The sequence below is a fragment of the Pleurodeles waltl genome, chromosome 8, assembly GCF_031143425.1.
Source record: "Pleurodeles waltl isolate 20211129_DDA chromosome 8, aPleWal1.hap1.20221129, whole genome shotgun sequence".
NCBI lineage: Eukaryota > Metazoa > Chordata > Amphibia > Caudata > Salamandridae > Pleurodeles > Pleurodeles waltl.
In genome coordinates this window covers 1,546,650,772-1,546,671,534 of record NC_090447.1, presented here as the reverse complement: position 1 = coordinate 1,546,671,534, position 20,763 = coordinate 1,546,650,772, and the positions used below count along the sequence as shown (strand labels likewise).

The following is a 20,763-nucleotide window of genomic DNA, read 5'->3' as shown; positions in this document are numbered from 1 at the left end:
TCCCGATGGTAGGCAGCCAGGTCGGCCCTGAGGGGTTCTATGTTGCATTCGTGCACACGTTGAGTGGCTTGCAGTTTGAGTTGTTGTGTCAACTGGATGACAGCTGTGCCAATTTCCTTCAGTGTTTTTGAAATGTCCTCCAAGAGCAAAGTTCTGGCTTGCATTGCAGCTGCCTGATCAGCAGTTGACAACATGCACGAACGCACCCCCTCAAGGCTGGCTGCCATATTTTGCATCCCCACCCGCACCTCCTTGGCCAGCTCCCGCTGGACCCCAACGACAGTTCTTTCGAAGCTGGTGCCAGTGTCGTCAGAGTCCTCAGCTGTGTTGGAGCTGGCAGGTCTTACAATTGGGGTGGCGGGTGGTTCTACTGTGGTGGCTGCTTCTTCTGTGCTCCTCCTTGTGACTGAAGGTGGGGTTTGGAGGCTTTCAAGGACCATGTCAATGGTCTCTTGTGGGAGGTTGATGGTCTCGTCATCCATGTCATCAGGGAACTCATGGACAGGCAGACCAGCAGGAGATCCGTGTTCCTCTGCAATGAAACAGGGTACAATTAGTGTGTCTGTGTTGTGACAATTTTGCAGTAAGATACAAGCCTTTGGATGCCTTAACATTGTACTCTGTGTTTGTCTAGGTATCTGCTGTCCGTCATAGGGCATTGTTGTAGGCCTATGGCCCACCTGTGTGTCACATGTTTCATATGGATCTTTCAGACATGTCTGCCAGGTCGCCTCTAGCTGTTGCTTTGTAATTATTTAGGAATAGGCATTTTTTTCTCCTACTCCTCACTCGGTGTTTCACTATTGTTATGGAGGGACATTTTGTAGGGTGGGCTCTCATTATCCAACATGTGATTCTTGGCTTTCTAGGCAGCAGGATAGCTAATGGTGTGGGGGACTAAGTTTGACCCACTTGTAAATAACTCTGTCACCCAGATATTCAATTTAGCTAAGACTAACTAGCAGTGCCTCTGGTCTCCCACATCAAAGGAATGTTTACACATCCGAGCGCATGACATCTTTGGAACTTCTCAGGGAAGTGGTGGTCACTCAGGTCCTACACATTTCTATCTTTTCCGGTATGTTCCCATACACAAATGACAAAGACAGTATTAGTTTGATATGAAGTTTCATTGTACAACTGACTTGTAGGAATTTAGGTGTGAGCCCCAATTACACAAACAATACACACTGTTAGAATTGAAATAGTCCGCAGGAGAGTAATACATTAGTACACAGCTTTCATGGTGCCTAACAGTTTCTACTCTCCCTCTGCATGTTCTATGTATAGCACAGCATGTTAAGTTTGGAGGTTGCCTGTCAGAATCACAGGGGAGACATCATCCCTCATATCAGAGGAATGGGCTGGGATCTGGTTGTGCATCAGCAGCAAGGCAGGCAGCATCTAGTTGTGATTTTCTGTTTGGAAACTCCCCCATGCGTGTTTTGGGACAAGGAAGTGAATGTAAAAGACATATGTCATGGTGATGACAAAGTTTCCCTACGCAGGAATGCCAAACCTTAACCCCTACCACATCTATCAGCAACGTACCAGACGGTATCCTTGACTGGGGCACAGAGTGAATATGTTCTGGCAAACTCCAGTGCAGAAGTAGGCAAAACAGTGTGATTTGACTAATTAAAAACACCCTAGGACTGACTATTTGCTACATTAACTGATAGGAAGGGCAATGAGAATCATTTAGTGCAAATTGCTCTGAGGCACTTAGATGTGAGCAAATGAGTATAAGTACAATCAGGGTAAGATGCACAAAGGCCTCCAGCCTGAGGCTAATGCGCAAAGTATACGTTTCACTTGCCACACTACACTTTGACTGACTGTGGGTGTTGTGAATGCCCTGGCAGCACACTTGCCTCTCAGGCCCTGCCCCATACACTTTTTATTCACATTGCATGATCTGTACATGTCACGTGGCATTACCTATGCATGTCAATGTTAGGATGTGGTATGGATGTAAACATTCTTGATGTTTTGAGATGATGTTGGGTGATGTGTATTTAATTGGATTGGCCTGTTTATCGTATGAATGTCCTATTTGTTTGTCCGATTTTGCAGGTGTGTTTCAGTGACCAGTTGCCTGTGTCCCCTCCTCAATGTTGTTGTCTGAGCAGTATGACATTAGTGATGTAGCCTTGTTAGCCAGGCACGTGAGGGACCCTGACGTATGCAGCATGTGTGTATCGTTAGTGCTGTGTGGCTCCTATTGCTGTTTACTTAGGCTTATGTATGTGTCAGTTATGGACATTCGGCATTTGAGTGTACTGGTACCTTTGTCTTATTTCTAGGAGTAATTGCAGATGTCATCCTCACCCCCTAATTTAGGTATGTATGTTCCAGGGTGGGGTTCCTGCCATTTGGTACTATAGCTGCACAGAGATGAGAGGTGTTATTGTCAACTGTGGTTGCAGTTAAGTTACAGTTGTTGTATTTGCTACTGCATCACAGGTAGGGACCTAGTTGATGGGGAATAGATTTTGCAATACAAGTGCCTGGATGTGTATTTGAGGTAGTGTCCTTCCCACCTGTCACTGCTTTCCCTTGGCTCTCTTGTTGTAATTACAGGATGTCCCCGTGGGACTGTTGTTGTTGCTGTATTTTGTCGTGCCCCAGCTTCGGTCAGTACTGGGCATGCCCCCCTGCCGTGCCCCTTTCCCCATGCCACTTCATATATGTGCTGACTTACATGCATTGTGTAGTAGGTATCCCCCCCCTGCTTACAGTCCCCATTATTGTATTATGATTCCCCATGCGACTTACCCTGCATGTGCGTAGTGTCGTGGTAGTCTGCGCTGTCCAGTCCTTGAATCCCTGTGACGATCTCCTCCGGGATGACGGCTGCGACCATCTCCTCCATGTGGTCCAGGGCCTCCTGTTGTGCTGGACTCCCCCCTCCAGTCTGCATTGCTGCCTTCCTGTTCCTGGCCATTTTCTCTTTGGTCCTACGTTTGCAGTCATGCCAGCGTTTCTTACACTCGGTGACTGTCCGGCGTTCTTCAGCCACACTGTTAATCTTGTCCACAATTTGTTTCCAGATGGCCTCTCTCCTACTGAGTGGCAATTTAGAGGTGATGAAAAGTTGGTGCTGGTGTTCCGTCACCTCTTTCACCAGGATTTCCTGCTCCTCTGCACTGAAGCGACACTTTCTTTTTTTTTTTTAAATGTCCTGGTTCCTGTATGCTTCCTCCTGGCTGGTTCCTGGTCTGCTCTCATCCTCCTGGGGTCTGTTGGGGCATCTAGGATCCATTTTGGGTCTCCTCTCCTGAAAGGGCAGTTTTCGCGCAAAAATGTGACGCAATAGCGTGAAAAAAAACGGCGTTTTCACGATTGCGCTGTCGTAAATCGACCCACAGTGATGTGCGTCGCATTTACGTTGGTTTCCTTTACGACAGACCGACGCTGTCTGCGTCACGAAATAATGACTCCCACCTGTTGGTTGCGCCGCCGTACGTCAAAGTATAAATTTGACGCCCGCATGGCGCATCCAAATGGCGTTAGACGGCGCAATTTTTTTTTACGCAAAACTATTTCCAATTTGAAGAACAATTTTTCCATCAAATACGAGGCACATCGATGGGAAGCACATTTGCACCAAGCTTAGCCTGCTTATACATGTTTGACTTTGAGAAGAAATACATCTTGCCTCATTCCAACCCTTTTCATAATGAAATCAAACTATGGAAACGCTATATAGACGATATCTTGGTCATATGAGCGGAGGAATGAATATATCAAAACCACTCTTCGCCTTTAAGCGCACTTCTAATATCAAAGACCTAGTGATACATACACGCCCCCGAGACGTACATGAAAACCATTCACAAAGAACACTGTGGGATCTTCCTCCAATTGAAGGACATTACCCCTTTGGGAACTGTAATGTGTGCATATTAACTAGACGAATCAAATCTTTGGACCTGAATCCTATAGGGACCTGGCATCTAAAAAAACATACAAATTGTAACTCCAAGAATTGTATCTACATGATTACATGTCCTTGTGGACTACGTTATGTTAGGATGACAACACGCCCAGTAAAAATCAGAATCAACGAACACAGGAGCAACATTAGATGTCGTAGGTTGACTACGAAACTATCAACACACTTTATAGATGCTCCCCATACTCCAGATGACCTTTGGTGGGTAATACTGGAAGCCCCCATAGTCAGATCTAATGACGTTAAATTTCTCCTCAGACTGGAACAACGTTGGATCTTTAAATTAGGTACATCTACATGAGGACTGAATGATGATATTCCTTGGAATGTACTCTCTCTGTAATCAATAACGTTATGAATCAGTTATAAGACCTGTATGTTGTTCATCATACCAAGTGTGGGCTGCCGATAGCCTGTCAGGCCCCTTAGCATTGACTTTTATCTGCTCCTCCCCTGTTTTGAAGACTACTTCAGTCATTTCAGTGAATTTACTGAAACAGCGGTGCATTAAGAAATCTTTCGTTTCATTTTCGCTGAATTGAAACATCTTTAACACAGACCTAGATCCCTTCTTATTTGAATGACTTATTTCCCCCACAATCGTGGAATTGAGTCAGTTTTTACTGTTTGTTTTATCATCACTCGCGAGTCCTTCCTCTATTTCCTTTACCTGCCATAGACGCGCGCCGCCCTGCAACGCTAGTTAAGCGCGTCTGGGACGGTACCCGCTGTTTTTCGGGACACGGTCGGCAGGGTAGTTAAATAACCTACGAACGACGTATCACAGTGAGTAGGCCACTAATTGAGTATTAATTTCTTGTTTTCACAGCAGAATGTGTCGCTCTCGTGTCACATTTCAAGTGGCCATTATACGTTCTTGCTATATAGCGATATCAGTTGATTACGATGTCGCTTACATTACAAATGGCCATCTCGCTTGCTGGCTATATATCGGTAATGACTACAAAAAACTTTTTGTTATAACTAATTTCTGTTGATTTAGCACGAAGTCTAAGAAAGATAGTGTCTTCACATTGAACCACCTAACGCGTGCTGAATAGAGCTTACTACACACTTGGAGGTGTTGATTTATACCTACTATAAATCCAGTATTACCTTGGAAATCAGGGTATTTCATTTTTTCCTATGACTTAGTTTTAAAGGAATGTTTCGCACACCCAGTTATTTACATCAGTTACTATCTTGTGAGTGTGCGATCCTTATAATAGACAACGCAATAGAATATGTGAGTCGAATGACTAATTCATTTTTACTTCTGATGGTTACATCTAATGTTTAATGTTGAACCCCCCTTTTTTGATATGTTAACTTATGTCCAGCTATTTTGCCATAATTCTCATTGTTTACGACTACCAATACCCAGAACGTCAGTTCCAGCTTTTGACTAGCGATCCCAAGGAGCTCTCTCCTAAAACCGGGGATGGTAAGCTGTATTCTTTTTAAATGTTTTTTGACACGAGTGGTGCACTATATCACTTTGTTCACTTTGTTGGTTGTATTATACAATTTGCATTTATTATTGTATTTTCTACGATCACTTTTTATTTGTAGGGCGACCTTTTTTGACATAACAGACGCACTAAAGTAAGTGACTGTTTGATTATCCTTTGTCCCGAATAGGGTATTATTAGTTTTTGTTGGAGAAGTTCTTGTTATCGTTGGTCCTGATGAAGCGCCAGTGGACCCTGTTGGGCCAATAGGCGCGAAACATGTAGACCCTATCAAGTAGGACGACAACTAGGTAGTCCCTCTTGTTTAAATGCTGAGAGCCCGTGAGCATTATCACTCACCTTTTGTCTCTCTCTCTGTTTTTAACCTTGGTCTCCATCTTATCACAACTGATTAAAAATCATGATTAATAAGTAGATGGGTAACCAATTTTATCATTTTTCTCTCCATTATTGCGTGAGCACTTAATTCCATCTGCAATACGGTTAAGAGCTCCCCTTGGGGAGCCCGTTAGGCATTGCAATACCGGCCTAACGAGGAGTGTTTCCCGATGATGATACCTTGCATCCAATGTGATGCTTGAGGGCTCTTACTCCTGTAGATAAAGGTTCCTCTGCCTTCCCTTTTTGGAACAGTGTACTTCTGTATTTACTAGATGTTATTTGGGAGACTGTACACTGGACCACTAATCTCCCGGTCCCTCTTCTGTGATTTCCGGAGTCTCTGACATCACCTGCTGGCACTGGCCACTCAGAGCAGTCCAGTGTGCCAGCAGCACCTCTGTTTCCAAGATGGCAGAGGTCTGGAGCACACTGGAGGAGCTCTGGGCACCTCCCAGGGGAGGTGCAGGTCGGGGGAGTGGTCACTCCCCTTTCCTTTGTCCAGTTTCGCGCCAGAGCAGGACTCAGGGATCCCTGAACCGGTGCAGACTGGCTTATGCAGAGATGGGCACCATCTGTGCCCATCAAAGCATTTCCAGAGGCTGGGGGAGGCTACTCCTCCCCAGCCCTGACACCTTTTTCCAAAGGGAGAGGCTGTAACACCCTCTCTCTGAGGAAGTCCTTTGTTCTGCCTTCCTGGGCCAAGCCTGGCTGGACCCCAGGGGGGCAGAAACCTGTCTGAGGGGTTGGCAGCAGCAGCAGCTGCAGTGAAACCCTGGGAAAGGTAGTTTGGCAGTACCGGGGTCTGTGCTAGAGACCCGGGGGATCATGGGATTGTGCCAACAATGCCAGGATGGCATTGAGGGGGCAATTCCATGATCATAGACATGTTACATGGCCATATTCGGAGTTACCATTGTGAAGCTATACATAGGTAGTGACCTATGTATAGTGCACGCGTGTAATGGTGTCCCCGCACTCACAAAGTCCGGGGAATTTGCCCTGAACAATGTGGGAGCACCTTGGCTAGTGCCAGGGTGCCCACACACTAAGTAACTTAGCACCCAACCTTTACCAGGTAAAGGTTAGACATATAGGTGACTTATAAGTTACTTAAGTGCAGTGAAAAATGGCTGTGAAATAATGTGGGCATTATTTCACTCAGGCTGCACTGGCATGCCTGTGTAAGAATTGTCAGAGCTCCCTATGGGTGGCATAAGAAATGCTGCAGCCCATAGGGATCTCCTGGAACCCCAATACCCTGGGTACCTCAGTACCATATACTAGGGAATTATAAGGGTGTTCCAGTATGGCAATGTAAATTGGTGAAATTGGTCACTAGCCTGATAGTGTCAATTTGGAAAGAAATGAGAGAGCATAACCACTGAGGTTCTGAATAGCAGAGCCTCAGTGAGACAGTTAGTCATAACACAGGTAACACATACAGGGCACACTTATGAGCACTGGGGCCCTGGCTGGCAGGGTCCCAGTGACACATACAACTAAAACAACATATATACAGTGAAAAATGGGGGTAACATGCCAGGCAAGATGATACTTTCCTACACTAATGTAGCAAGTTGGCCTGGTGTGTGGTGGGTACCTGTGGTACTTACACCTTGTACCAGGTCCAGGTTTCGCCTCTCAGTGAAGTTTAGTCAGTGTCTAGAAGCCAGGCTCTCTACAGGTAGCTGTGGATGAGCAGCCAAAGCTCATCTAGGAGACATGCAAAGCTCATGCAATACCCCTACAGTCACACAGTACTTACACACAAGAAAGAAAACACTTGGTTGTACAAAAATAAAGGTACTTTATTTTTGGAACACAGTATCAGAAAATACTAGAGAGACAATCCTCCAATAGGAGGTATGTAAATACTATATATATATATATATATATATATATATATATATATATATATATATATATATATATATATATATATATATATATACATACACTAATAATAACAGTAAGAGGCATAAAAAGGTTAGAAAACAGTGTAAAATAGCAATAAGCAATAGTGACCGTAGGGGGAGCACAAACCATATACTAAGAAAGTGGAATGCGAACACAGGGCCCCCACCCAGTTAAGTAAATCATGTAGAGGGTAGCTCGGAGTACTAGGAAACCACACACGTAAGTAATGTAGAACTCCCCAGTGACCAGGAATGCAGGAGTAAAACACAGGACTTCCCCCAAACCAGCCCAAAGGATGAAAAGAAGAAAAAGAAGACACCCAGAACAGCCTGCAAGAAATCAGCGGTGGATTACCAAAGATGGAGAGAGGGGACCAAGTCCAGAAGTGTCTGTGGGTTCCAGGGGCAGTAGGAGATACTACCTATCTAGAGGTACCTTTTGGAGTTGGTCGACGAAGAAGGAAGACAGATCAGCACAGAAGCTGAAGAAGAGTTCTTGATGCCTGTAAAGGGCATCCCACGCTGAAAGCTAGATTGCAGATGGGCGTCGGTGAAGAATTTCCACCAACAATCCCCAGAAAGACTCTACCCAGGAGGGGGAGTTACAGGAGACCCTCTGCGTCGCAGAAGGCCCACAGGAGCAGAGGCAGCACCCACAGGTGTCCCACAGGACAGGGACACAGCAGTTGTTGACGCAACCCACGCAGCACCACAGAGGTCGTTCCCACGACGCCGGAGTATCACGCAGAGGCCCAGGAGTTGCAGGAGGGAGTGCTGGGGGCTGGAGCTACAAGTAGCCTGAAGTTCCCCTTTACAGGTGAAGCAACCAAGCTTTGGTAGCTGCAAAGGACGCAGTGCATGGGGGTACTGTCTTGATTGGGGTGGAAAGGACTTACTACCACCAAAGTGCGACAGTTGGTAGAGAGGACCAAGGGGAGACCCACGCAGACGGTCATCATTGCAGCCAGGTACCTGTGGTTACAGGGGAGTGATTCCTTCACCTCAAGGGAGATTCCTTCTTCTTCTTGTGCGGGCCGAACAGTAACAGTCTTCTGAGGATGCACAGCGAGGAAACTGTTGCAAAGCTGGCAGGAACTCTGGATACAATGTTGCAGAAGAGTCGTCCTTGTGGATCTGCAACTTGTAGGTTGCTGGAGGTCCAGTCACAGTTCCGGAGGCCAGAAGTTGAAGCATAGGTTGCAGAGGAGTCCTGCAAGAATCTTGCGTGCCAAATCTGAGGACCCACCCCAGAGGAGGCCCCTATATAGCCCAAAGAGGGGGCTTGGTCACATAACCAGGTAATTACCTATTAGAAGGTGCCTCGGACGTCTCCTGCCTGGCCTGGCCACTCAGATGCACCCAGAGTTCCCTGCCAACCTTTAAATCAAGACGGCAGAACCCAGGGACCCTCTGGAGGAGCTCTGGGCACCACCCCTGAGGAGGTGATGGGCAGGAGAGTGGTCACTCCCCTTTCCATTGTCCAGTTTCGCACCAGAGCAGGGACTGGGGGTCCCTGAACTGGTGTGGACTGGTTAATACATTGAGGGCACCAAATGTGCCCTTCAAAGCTAAATCAGTGACCTGGGGAGGCTCCCCTATTTCCAACGGGAAAGGGTATTACCTCCCTCTCCCAAAGGAAATCCTTTGTTCTGCCTTCCTGGGCTTGATCAGATCAAGCACCAGGAGGGCAGAAACCTGTTTGAGGGATGGCAGCAGCTGGGCTGCCTGGAAAACCCTTTAAGACTGGTGGTAGCAATGCTGGAGGTCCTCTGAGGAGCATGGAATCATACTTCCAATACATGCAACAGTATTGGGGTATGATTCCAACATGTTTGATACCAAACATGCCCAGGCTCAGAGTTACCATTATGTAGCTGGACATAGGTAGTGACCTATGTCCAATTCATATATAAAATGACATCTCCGCACTCACAAAAGTCCAGTAAAATGGGGCTGGAGTTCATGGGGGCACCACTGCTAGTGCAGGGTTGCCCTCACACACAGGTGTCAGCAGTCTGCCCTGTGGGCTGAGAGGTCCTACCATAGAGGTGACTTACATTGACCTGGTGCAGTGACCTGTAGTGAAACCGGGTGCATGCAAGCGGTTCACGCAGACTGCAATGACAGGCCTGCGGAACCCTTTGCATGGGCTCCCTATGGGTGGCAGAATAACTGCTGCAGCCCATAGGGATCCCCTGGAATACCAATGCCCTGAGTACCTAGGTACCATATACTAAGGACTTACTTGGGAGCACCAGTATGCCAATTGTGGGGATAAAAGGTTAGTAGCAACCTAATTTATAGGAGAGAGTATAATCCCTGGGGTCCTGGTTAGCAGGATCCCAGTGAACACAAACACACTGACAACAGGCAGAAAATGGGGGTAACCATGGCAAGAAAGAGGGCCCTTTCCTACAACCAATCAACTTGTATACAACCAGTGCTCCATCGCTGTCTGCCTCTTATCATGCTAGGTCCCACTGTAACTTTTCCATCTACTTAAAACTTTAAAAAATCATATCTCTGGTTCCCCGTATTGGATTTTGGACGTTTTGGTTACATTTTGTTTCAGTTAGGAATTTTTATTGCTTGATGTCTTCTATTTCTTACTGTTCTGAGACTGCATAAATCCTTTACACATTGCCCTAGCCTGTCTGCTCTGTGCCATAGCTACCAGGGGGTTGAGGTCAGGTTAATTTAGTGACTTTGAGGGTTCACCCTGGCAAGAAGTGTTATTATTCCTTAAGGTAGGCAGTCACCATGCCCAAATAATAATCCACTTTCTTACATTGGTGTTCAGCGGGGAGATCCTGAACTTTGCAGTACTACACTGAATTACATTGAAATAAGACATCCCTTTCTAAAACAGACAACAAAAAATGACTTTTTGGATTTTTAGTTGGCTTTTGTTTTTTATTTGAGTCATTTTTTACTTTTTTTTAACCAATTCACTTCTGCACTTTGTGTATTTGGGAAAAGGGAGGTGGATGTTGCTAATGTGGTGAGCCCCAGCCTGGTGGAGCTGAGGAGTATGTGTATGCAGTGAGGGCTGAAACTAAACAGGTAGTTCAAGTAGGAGGATTGCCACATTGCACTTGATATTAAATCTTGGGGAACCAGATGCCTTGCTGTTGGCTACCAGGTTTTCCCAGTGCTCATTTCATACACGTTTGACTTCAGAGAATTTTGGCAGTGAGTAGGAAGCCTCATGTTCCTCGTCATCTTCGCTAGTGCTAGGCTCATTGTCAGAGTAAGTCTCTTAACCCTTGCAGGAAGCTGGCTATTTATGTGGTGTAGGAAATGTAGTGGTACACCATTTAAATAGTCCTGGTGACCCTTACTGGTTTAGAGGGGCTTACGTTAATAATCCCAAGTGCTCTATTTCTGGTAGTGTGGTCGAGCAGCTTAGCCTTATCGGAGCGGAGGGCTCAGCATTTTTTGTACACACAAAGTCAATAAATAAGACACACAGTCAATGAGAGATCCAAGACCAATTTAGAAAAATAACACAAGTTGTTATATATATTTTGACACCAAGATCAACGTTATAAGGTAAGTATTTTGAGCATTATTGAAAATTGAAGTAAATAGCAAGACAATACAGAAGTCAGATTTGAGGCATGAGCATCAAAGTGGCAATATTATCCTATGGGAGAAACATTCACTGCATAGGTACACTTACAGGCAACCTACAGGACTGTTCTTCTGGACTTAAGGTGAGTAGGGAGGAAGATCTGGAAAAGCACCAGCAGATCATGTTCCCTGCCCTGGGGAGTCCGGGCAGGTAAAACACCTTCCTCCACCACCACATTCCTGACTTCAGTATCTAAAGTTGAATACCTAAGGATCTTACTCAGTGAGATTAATAGTCTCAACTTTGTGTTTTGATACATTGAGGCCCTCGTTACGATTGTGGCGGTCTGCATCCACCAGGTCAGCGCTGCTAGCAGTGCTGCCCTGGGGATTACGAGACCCCTCTCTGCCGGCTTTTGTCTGGCGGTTCACCGCCATGCACAGGCTGGCAGAGACAGGGTATCGGCAGCCCCTGCACTGCCCATGCACCTGCCATGGGCAGTGCAGAGGCCCCCATGGACAGCCCTGTTGCACTTTTTACTGCCTGAATTACAGTGAATTTCCATCCTAATGCCTAAGCCGCTCGCCAATCTCAGAATGAGGCCTAAGTCTTCTGCGGAAAAAATCATTTATTAGTCAATTCAAATAGTAGTCTGTGTACTATGACACTAGACTAATGTACTCACCTTTACTTGGGTCTTCCTAATACTCAATTACATTAGCTATAATAAATTCACAATTATGCAGTCAGGAAGGTAGCTCCCCTGCAAAGTAACTGCAACTCATTGGTGAGGCAAAACTCCTCTGGCTGCCTGTGATACAGTTCTTCATTTAAGGTATTGATTCATGCATGTATAGTATCACAAAAATGTTTATGGCCCTGAAAGCTTCTCTTTCACAAGGGTCACAGCCTTGAACATATTTATTTGCTTCACCGGAAGCCGGTGTGGTCCACTCATGCTTGAGTAACCTGTTCACATTACTTTAGTCCACGAGCTTTTCAAACGGCAGAGCTAATGCAGCGCAGAATCAGGGAGGGCGAGAAAAAGGATTTACTTGGTTTTCTTGAAACTGAACTATATAAATTGCAATAAATTACAAATGTTATAGTCACCAAGATAATTAATCTAAAAAGTGTAAATATGTCTTATTGATGAGACAAAAGCGCCACTGGCTAGCCCTGTGAAACAGTGCTTTAGTTAAAGTATCACGCCTTCTCACCAAGGGACACATTTACTGTTATTTTACACAACGTGAGGCGACAAGGAAACTTTCTGTGCAGTATGAGAAAGATTCTCAATATTTACAAAGATCTGGAGCTTTTTTGCTCTCTCCTTGTGCTGCTGCACTGTTGCTGCCCAGTGACAAGGCAGGCACCCTTGCAGTATGGGGAAGGGTGCCATTGTTAAGGGCAGGGTTGTTTTTGTACAGGGAGTGCAGAATTATTAGGCAAATGAGTATTTTGACCACATCATCCTCTTTATGCATGTTGTCTTACTCCAAGCTGTATAGGCTCGAAAGCCTACTACCAATTAAGCATATTAGGTGATGTGCATCTCTGTAATGAGAAGGGGTGTGGTCTAATGACATCAACACCCTATATCAGGTGTGCATAATTATTAGGCAACTTCCTTTCCTTTGGCAAAATGGGTCAAAAGAAGGACTTGACAGGCTCAGAAAAGTAAAAAATAGTGAGATATCTTGCAGAGGGATGCAGCACTCTTAAAATTGCAAAGCTTCTGAAGCGTGATCATCGAACAATCAAGCGTTTCATTCAAAATAGTCAACAGGGTCGCAAGAAGCGTGTGGAAAAACCAAGGCGCAAAATAACTGCCCATGAACTGAGAAAAGTCAAGCGTGCAGCTGCCACGATGCCACTTGCCACCAGTTTGGCCATATTTCAGAGCTGCAACATCACTGGAGTGCCCAAAAGCACAAGGTGTGCAATACTCAGAGACATGGCCAAGGTAAGAAAGGCTGAAAGACGACCACCACTGAACAAGACACACAAGCTGAAACGTCAAGACTGGGCCAAGAAATATCTCAAGACTGATTTTTCTAAGGTTTTATGGACTGATGAAATGAGAGTGAGTCTTGATGGGTCAGATGGATGGGCCCGTGGCTGGATTGGTAAAGGGCAGAGAGCTCCAGTCCGACTCAGACGCCAGCAAGGTGGAGGTGGAGTACTGGTTTGGGCTGGTATCATCAAAGATGAGCTTGTGGGGCCTTTTCGGGTTGAGGATGGAGTCAAGCTCAACTCCCAGTCCTACTGCCAGTTCCTGGAAGACACCTTCTTCAAGCAGTGGTACAGGAAGAAGTCTGCATCCTTCAAGAAAAACATGATTTTCATGCAGGACAATGCTCCATCACACGCGTCCAAGTACTCCACAGCGTGGCTGGCAAGAAAGGGTATAAAAGAAGGAAATCTAATGACATGGCCTCCTTGTTCACCTGATCTGAACCCCATTGAGAACCTGTGGTCCATCATCAAATGTGAGATTTACAAGGAGGGAAAACAGTACACCTCTCTGAACAGTGTCTGGGAGGCTGTGATTGCTGCTGCACGCAATGTTGATGGTGAACAGATCAAAACACTGACAGAATCCATGGATGGCAGGCTTTTGAGTGTCCTTGCAAAGATAGGTGGCTATATTGGTCACTGATTTGTTTTTGTTTTGTTTTTGAATGTCAGAAATGTATATTTGTGAATGTTGAGATGTTATATTGGTTTCACTGGTAATGATAAATAATTGAAATGGGTATATTTTTTTTTTTTTTGTTAAGTTGCCTAATAATTATGCACAGTGATAGTCACCTGCACACACATATATCCCCCTAACATAGCTAAAACTAAAAACAAACTAAAAACTACTTCCAAAAATATTCAGTTTTGATATTAATGAGTTTTTTGGGTTCATTGAGAACATGGTTGTTGTTCAATAATAAAATTAATCCTCAATAATACAACTTTCATAATAATTCTGCACTCCCTGTATAGACAGGCACACCTCCCTGCACAAAAACAATCCTTAGAATCTTATTGGAAAGAGGAAGTAATGCTGTGCAGACGAGATATATTGGTGCAAAGACAGGATTACAAGTTTTTGTAAATCTGGGTGTATGTCAAACTACATGGGTGGATGCATGGGCACACCCGTGCTCCACCCATGTAATGCCTACCGACCCAAACTAATGAAAGGCAGCACTATGCGCTGCCTTGGGTTACGTTGTATTTACTAAACCGCCCAAAGCAGCAGACGGTAGCTTTGTGTGGCTTAGTAAATGCCAAAAATGATTTTGCATCTGGGCTTCGACACAAAAATGACCCATCCCCACGCAAAATCATAGTAAATCTGAGCACAAATCTTTTATGGCACTGAAAACTCCCATTTAAAGGAAAGATTTGTTAGACACTCATCTGGCTAGCTTCTCCACTCAGACCTCTGTCTGCTGCTACATGTTTCAAGGTAAGACTTACATGCTGTGAAGCAGGTATATTAGGTACTTGCCCCCAAACTGTGGATTGGCTTCCATGCTCACCTGTGCAATAAAGAAAAACACTGATCTTTCTGGAAAACACTCAAGTCTTCTCGTTTTGGTAATCATGTTTAGCTGTACTGTACATCTTGTCAATTTATTTAAGGGGGGAGGTATTTTTTAGAACCAAGAACCAAGCTCAATAAATATTATATTATTGTCACATACCCACTCTGTTACTTGTTTCAAGGTTCCAAAGTGCATTGTATGCTATACATCTATTCATACCCATTATTGTCATCTACAGATGAAACCTCCCCATTAATTCTGTTGGACTGTCTCAAACTCAGTGCTGCTATGAATTGAAATCAACCTTACAAACTATGAAAACACAAATTCTGCTGCCTCGCAAATGGTTTAACTGTTCTTTTTGTTGCATCTTGAATATCATAATTTGCAAACATTTTTGGTTCATCATGTATTTGTATTTTATGCTGGCAATAATCTTGGCTAATTATCGAAGACTTTAAAGATTATATTTATTTTTAAAGTAACTAATTGTTTATAATGTTTTTTCATTAGAGTGGATTCATGAATACATACATGAAGATCAATAAGAAAGAGAATACTCTAATACATCTTGAAAATCCACAGGAGGGACACTCAATGACATCCCCCAGTATTTTGAAACAGAATATTGCAGTGCGAGGTGCAGGGGCTCCTTAAAGGATACTCCCATTGAAAAAGGCATGGTCAATCCTGCTGACAGGAGAGTCTGAGAATCTCCTGGGCCTGGGGCTAATAAAATCGGAATGAAATCAACTCCAGAAAAGAAAACTGGCACAACACATCTAGCATTAAAATGTGCAGTGACACAACCTTGTTCCTGGGATAATTATGTGCAGGCTACCTGAATGTTAATTTTCGAAAACGATAACAGACAAGTTTTGGGAATGGTCCCTTTATGAACCCTGATCACATCAAGTGTAAAAAAAAAATAAAAAAAAATCCAGTAGGCCTTTTCCATCTGTGCACCCAGAACCTGGAACAACTTCTCCATGTCCACGAAGACCACCCAAATGATGTTCCAATTTAGGAAATAGTTGAGAACACAACTATTTAAAAACACTATGTCACAGTGCAGTAAAAATCCACTTACAAGCTAACATCCTTCTTACTCACTGACTGTATTCTTGCCTTTGACCCTGTGCAGCACTCTTCTGGCTTTTTGGCCTATGTTGACGCTACACTAATGCCACATATACATATACATATACATATACATGTACATACATCAGAAGAACTTGTAAAAAAAAGTCAAACAGTGTTGGGAGCAGAAAACATGACCTTACAACTGAAGGTTTAAAACAAAGAAGGTTTGGTTGCTTCTGGTACAAAAAAATCTCCAAGCCCCCCACAGAGCAATGCACTTGCTGTGAGTGCAACCACAGTTTTGTGACCATATATACACACTGTTAAGTTGGAAAGCGCACAACCGGAATATCAAGGACATGCAGTTATTATGAGAATATTTGTAATCAATGATGATGGCTTACCAGCAAAGACAGTAATGGAGAGAGTATACTCAAAAGTAAAAGAACACATTTGCAGTGAATGTACTAAAAGCTTTAAATTATCAACAGAGCTGAAACGACATCAACGAACACACTCAGGAGAAAAACCTTACATATGCTCTGAATGTGGGAAGAGCTTTAGTGTTTTATCAAGCCTAACACGCCATGAGCGAACACATACTGGTGAAAAACCATACAGGTGCAGTAAATGTGAGAAGAGCTTTAATCAACCGTCAAACCTAAAGATCCATCAACGAACACACACAGGAGAGAAACCATACAGGTGCAATGAATGTGGTAAGAACTTTACTTTTTCATCGAACCTAAAGACCCATCAACAAACACATACAGGAGAAAAACCGTATATGTGCACCGAATGTGGAAAGAGCTTTAATCGTTCATCACATTTAAAGACCCATCAACAAATACACTCAGAAGAAAAACCATACACTTGCAGTGAATGTAGTAAGAGCTTTAGCTGTGTGTCAAACCTAAAGACTCATCAACGAACACATAGAGAGAAACCATATAGGTGCAGTAAATGTGGGAAAGGTTTTCATCAATCATCACATCTTAAGACCCATCACCAAATACACACAGAAGAAAAACCGCACACTTGCTCAGAATGCAATAACAGCTTTATCTGTGCATCACGACTAAAGATCCATCAACGAACACACACAGGAGAAAAGCCATACAGATGTAGTGAATGTGGGAAGAGTTTTACTCAATCAGCACACCTAAAGGCCCATCATCAAACACACACAGGAAGAAAAACACACACATGTAGTGAATGTACTAAGAGCTTTCGTTTCTCATCAGAACTGAAGCTCCATCACCGAACACATACAGGAGAGAAACCATACAGGTGCAGTGAATGTGGCAAGAGTTTTACTTTCTTATCAAACCTAAAAGCACATCAACAAATACACACTGGAGAAAAACCATATAGGTGCAGTGAATGTGGGAAGAGCTTTAATCAGCTATCTAGCCTGAAGTACCATCAGCACATACATACAGGGGTAAAACCATACAGATGCAGTGAATGTGGTAAGTCCTTTAATCAGTCATCGTCTCTAAGCTCTCATCAACAAATACACACAGGAGAAAAACCATATAGGTGCAGTGAATGTGGGAAAAGCTTTAATCAGCCAACAAGCTTAAAGATCCATCAACGAACACACACAGGAGAGAAACCATACAGGTGCAGTGAATGTGAGAAGAGCTTTAGTTTGTTTCCAAATCTAAAGACCCATGAGCTAACACACACAGGAGAAAAAACACATAGATGCACTGAATGTGGGAAGAGTTTTAATCGATCATCAATCCTAAAGTCACATCAGCTAACTCACATGGGGAAAAACCCTTACAGGGATACGGCAAGTGGGAAAATGCTTTAGTACTTTAGCAAACCCTAAAGACCCATCAATGCACACACAAGGTAAAAATCCTATAGGTGCAGTGAATGTGGACATTTCATTAATTTTCTGTGTTAAAATGTAATCGGCAACACACGTAATTTGTGTGTTGATAATGTGGGAGGAGTTTTATTGAATCATCAAGCTTAAAACCCATTAATGAATCCCTACATGAGAAAACGCTTACAGTTGAAGTGAATGTGGTAAGAGTTTTAATTGACCCTTTAATCTATATACCTATCAACAAGCATACACAGGAGAAAAGTACACCTGCAATGAATGTGGGAAAAGCTTTGATCACAAAACTAAAGGACTGTCAGTGAACAAGGACAGGGAAAAACATACAGGTTAAGTGAATTTGGAAAGAGCGTCAGTTTTGTGTCCAATTTAAAGACCAATTAGCGAGCACACACAGAGAAGTACCAGACAGTTGCAGCAAATGGGGAAGAGGTGTTGTGTTTTATCAACACTAGATAGGCTATTAGCATAACAGGCAAAAAGCATACACATGCAGTAAATGTAGTAAGAGCTTTACTTTCATATCAGCACCATCAGCAAATAAATATGCAGTGAATGTGGAAAGAGCTTTATTCTAACATCACGTCTAATGAACCAAAAACAAACACACATAGAAGAAAAACATATACAAAGAGCACATTTGGAAATATCTATTGTTATGCAAAGACACATCAGAATAAACAAACACTAGAACAACCATACAGGGGCAGAGAGTTTGGAAAAAGCATTTGTTTATCAGGACCAAAGCATCATCAGCAAACACAATATACATTTTCCATGATTGTGGAAAAGGTTTTAATCGATAATAAAACCAAGATACCCATCAACAAACACACACTTAGGTAAAATTAAACTGTTTGGTTTCAAATCTAAATTCCCATGAGCTAACTTGTGTAGGAGAAAAAACCTACAGGTGCACTCAATGTGGGAAAGATGATTCCATCATCAAGCCTAAAAACCCATCAGTGAACACACAAAGGAAAACCTATACAGGTGTAGTGAAAGTAAGAAGAGTGGTTTCATTTTATCAAGTCTAGGAGTAATGCAATCTTGAACAGATTTAATCTATCATCAAATCGAAACACCAGAAATTGAATACACACTGGGGAAAACAAATAGGTGCTGTGAATGTGTGAAGAGCTTTAAGATGTGTGTGTATGTAAATGTTTTTCTACAGCACAGTCCTAGCCAAAAGGCAGCAGAGCTCTGTATGTGTACTTTAGTGTTTTACACAATCTGAAGACCGATCAACAAATACCAACAGGGAAATACTATACAGGTGAAGTGAGTGTAGGAAGATATTTAAAATGACTACCAAAATTAAAAACCTAACACAGAAGTCATACTGGAGGAAAAGTTATGTATTGAATGTTTTAGGCCCTTTACAGTTTCATCAGACCGAAGGGTCCATTACTCAGCATATACAGGGGACCACTATTTAGGTTTAGTGCATGAGGGATTTGTAATCAGTTATAAACGTAAAGCCCATTAAGCAAATACACATGTAGGAAAAAAACATACATTTTGTGAAAAATAAGTGAGTTTGTGGCAAACAGTGTTGACATTCTTTAATATATAAAAGATAGGAGAAGGACAAACCAATTCAGTGAATGTTAAAGGAGCTGTAATGAACCATCAGATGCTGCCATCAGACATGCACACACGAGAATTACCTACAGGTTCAGTGGATGAGGTTGAGACAGTCACCAAATGCACAGAACCATCAGCAGACACACACACAAGAAGATGATCAGCAAACACACTGGAGAAAATCATACAGTCAGGGAATATGAGACATGCTTTATTGAATCATCAAGCCTCAAGGACCACCAGGAAACATGCTTGGGAGAAGAACATACATGTTCATTGAATATGAGACAGGCTACAGTCAGCTATCAAACCCAGAGACCCATTAGCAACCACATATCAGAGAACGTTACAAGCTACCTTTTGCTTCGGAATCACAGGCTGGCCACAAGCTGAAATAAATAGGATAATACTACATGGCTGCCAGCTCATTTACAGAACAAAAGCACATTCTCATGTTATAAATTCAAGAACGGAAGGCGGAAGTTTGTCACTGAAATCAATGATACCTACAGGCCCCCCAAAAGGGTATGCAGATAGACCTAGCAGCATCAAAAGATCTAAATGTGCAGACAGGTGCCTACAAAGAACGTAGCTCCACATAGGCTTTCTGTCCGAGCATCTCTTGGGCTCGTTGCAGTGCTTGTACGAGGTTTGGAAATCAAGCATAGCTGTACTTAGCTGATATGGTCTGATATTTCCTCGTTGTCACACTTCTACTAGGTGATGCTTTCAAGAGGAGACGTTCCTGATGCAACCAAGAACTTTTGCGTTAAGAGACCAGTAGTTTTGGGGAACACACCTTTTTTATCTTGACGGAAACAGGTACATCCTTGGACACCTGTTGTGTGGTCTTTCTGGTTTGCTCACTGACTGGTGAGTCATTGGTGTAGGCTGGTGCAAAATCTGGTCTGTTGCAATACTGTATTGTGCTACAAGACCAGGTTCAGGCTAATAAAATGTGCTACATCTGTACAGTGGAGTTGAATGTTATTGAAAGTGATAAAAGTTTAGCATACTGTATCTGCCTTTAACCTGACTTTACCATATTGCAGAAGCCACGGTTATCACAAGTGCATCATGCCTCCAAAGGACCAGAGCTTGGTGGTGATGGGCACATCTCATCACTGACTAGTGCTGCTCTAACTGTTGCCTCTGTAAATCCTTTGGAACTGGCTCTTTTTGACAGACGACCAAATAGAAACTTTGACTTCTTCCTCAACCTTTGGTGATGCTGATGATGTATCAGTTACTGAAAGGGCTGAAAACAGAACCAGATATACCATAAATTTTGTGTGCACTTTTGAAAGGGAACAACATGTGTCACATTCAGAATACCACCGTGAGAGATCATTTGGGACAAAAGTTCAAATGGATCTCTTTCAAGTT

At 43.4% G+C, this 20,763-nt stretch overlaps 1 protein-coding gene across 1 annotated transcript in view; it reads left to right on the top strand.

Moving 5' to 3' along the window:
* Nucleotides 1–20,349, top strand: part of LOC138248976 (zinc finger protein 665-like) — a 106,692-nt gene extending 86,343 nt beyond the window's left edge. Inside the window, exon 3 of the mRNA XM_069203028.1 lies at nt 15,360–20,349. Within this exon, the coding sequence (XP_069059129.1) occupies nt 16,300–17,751 (1,452 nt within the window). The 5' untranslated portion in view covers nt 15,360–16,299 and the 3' untranslated portion in view covers nt 17,752–20,349. The remainder of the gene's footprint in view (nt 1–15,359) is intronic.
* The last annotated feature ends 414 nt before the right edge of the window (nt 20,350–20,763 follow it).